The following is a 1763-nucleotide window of genomic DNA, read 5'->3' on the forward strand; positions in this document are numbered from 1 at the left end:
ACGACGCTCACGGTTAAATTGCACTGGCGTAGGAGTTTCGATTTTGTCCCTAAGCCAATTACACTTCTCACGATCCGAGATGTGCATATACTCGTACCCAATGCTCCCGCAATAAGCCTGCTCAAGCCGTGTCAAAATGGATCTAAGTGTTTGGACAGGACGATTCTCAGACAAAAAACCAGACATCCTCCAAACACCCAAAAAGAACTCCCTATCAAGATCAGCCTCGGTAAACCCGTAAAGTGCAGGGTCCAAATCATCAGGTATTTGCCTTGCCTCCAGATTCAACGGGTCCAGCTTGGCCTTCATGTGACCATTAACCTGATATGCCCTCACCATCAACAACAACCTCATACTCTCCTGAATTGTTTGACCTGAAATCCCAGGGGATGTAGAAGCCTGACCAACAAAGTTCCTAAAGAAATTGTCCCATGACTCATCAACGCTATTCGGGTCAGCCTCCCAAGCCCTCTGAAGCTCCTCCAAATACACACTACTTGTCCCATCCAAGAAACTATCAGTCAACCTAGAAAGCGGAACAGCACGAGGTACAGGTGCAGCTTGCTCCTTAAAAACAGTGGTCTGAAACTTTCTACCATGTGATGAAGGAAGCACTCTAGCCCTAGAAACAAGATATGAAGATCCACTTTGAGAAAGGGTCCTCTTAATAGCATGTTTTGCTATACTAGCTCCAGCTCTAAACCATGCCATCACTGATATACCACTCACAGTCTCAATCCAACAATATCACCAAGAAATTTTCAGCGATCCAATATCCTCAATGTTGTTTAGCATCTATAATAATCACAACACAACAAACACAATCATATCATACACCTAAAAAATTTCTTAACATAAAAAGGCAATCTATGATGCATAAGTACAGATACGGTACCATACCAGATACGAAATACGAAATTTTCTAAATAATTAAGGTACGGGTAGGCCAACATAAAATAAATGATTTTTTATAATATAACACAAAAAGCTAAATTGTAAAATAACAATAAAAGATCAAAATAAAAAGTTAATATCCATTAAACATCTTAAAAGATCTGAACATGTCTATAAGAATCAAACTCTAATATGTATTCATAATACCAATATTAATATGGTAGAATTTTTTGTGCCGCTTCTAACTCCACACTAGCCACTATGGTTGAGAAAAAAAAATTCTTGCCACAAAAAACTGCTACATGAACGATATCGTCTGTGTGCATACTGCTTTGTGTAAAATAAATCTAAAAAAAAACCCTAAACATTTTCCAGAGGATTCAATTTTTTCCAGATTTATTTATTTAAAACATGGAATCAAAGGAAATAAACGATTAATTGATGGAAAAAAAAAAGAGAATGAAAATTAAGGGAATGAAAGTTGAAAGATTGAAGTGTGCGACAAACCTGAGGGGAAGAACATGAGAGAGAAATTCGCGTGGAAGCGAAGCGTTTGAGTTTGTAAGAGAAAGAGAATGAGTTTTTATTTTGTGACAAACAAAAGGGGAAATTCAACGCTTTGATGATTTGATATATTATTGCATTTTTCGAACAAAACGTGTTCTTTTCTTACCCTTTTTACATGTTTTTTTTTTTAACATTTGTGTCTCGGTTTCTAACAATATTTTCTTTCTTTTTTTTTTGCCCAAGGTATAACAATATTTTCTTGTATATTTTATTTACTTTGACAAAAGTATTCATTGTTTTCTTTTTACTATGTATTCATTGTATCTTAAACTTAAAAAGTGAATTATTTTAATCGTATTTAG

At 35.6% G+C, this 1763-nt stretch overlaps 1 protein-coding gene across 1 annotated transcript in view; it reads right to left on the reverse strand.

Annotated features, from left to right (window-relative positions):
- The window catches only part of LOC101512380 (uncharacterized), a 7691-nt gene extending 6130 nt beyond the window's left edge, over positions 1-1561 (reverse strand). The window contains exons 1-2 of the mRNA XM_073365608.1: positions 1402-1561; positions 2-795 (exon numbers count right to left, since the gene is read on the reverse strand). Coding sequence (XP_073221709.1) covers positions 2-711 — 710 coding nt within the window. The 5' untranslated portion in view covers positions 712-795; positions 1402-1561. The remainder of the gene's footprint in view (position 1; positions 796-1401) is intronic.
- Between the last annotated feature and the right edge of the window lie 202 nt (positions 1562-1763).

The sequence above is a fragment of the Cicer arietinum genome, chromosome 3, assembly GCF_000331145.2.
Source record: "Cicer arietinum cultivar CDC Frontier isolate Library 1 chromosome 3, Cicar.CDCFrontier_v2.0, whole genome shotgun sequence".
NCBI classification, from domain to species: Eukaryota; Viridiplantae; Streptophyta; class Magnoliopsida; order Fabales; family Fabaceae; genus Cicer; species Cicer arietinum.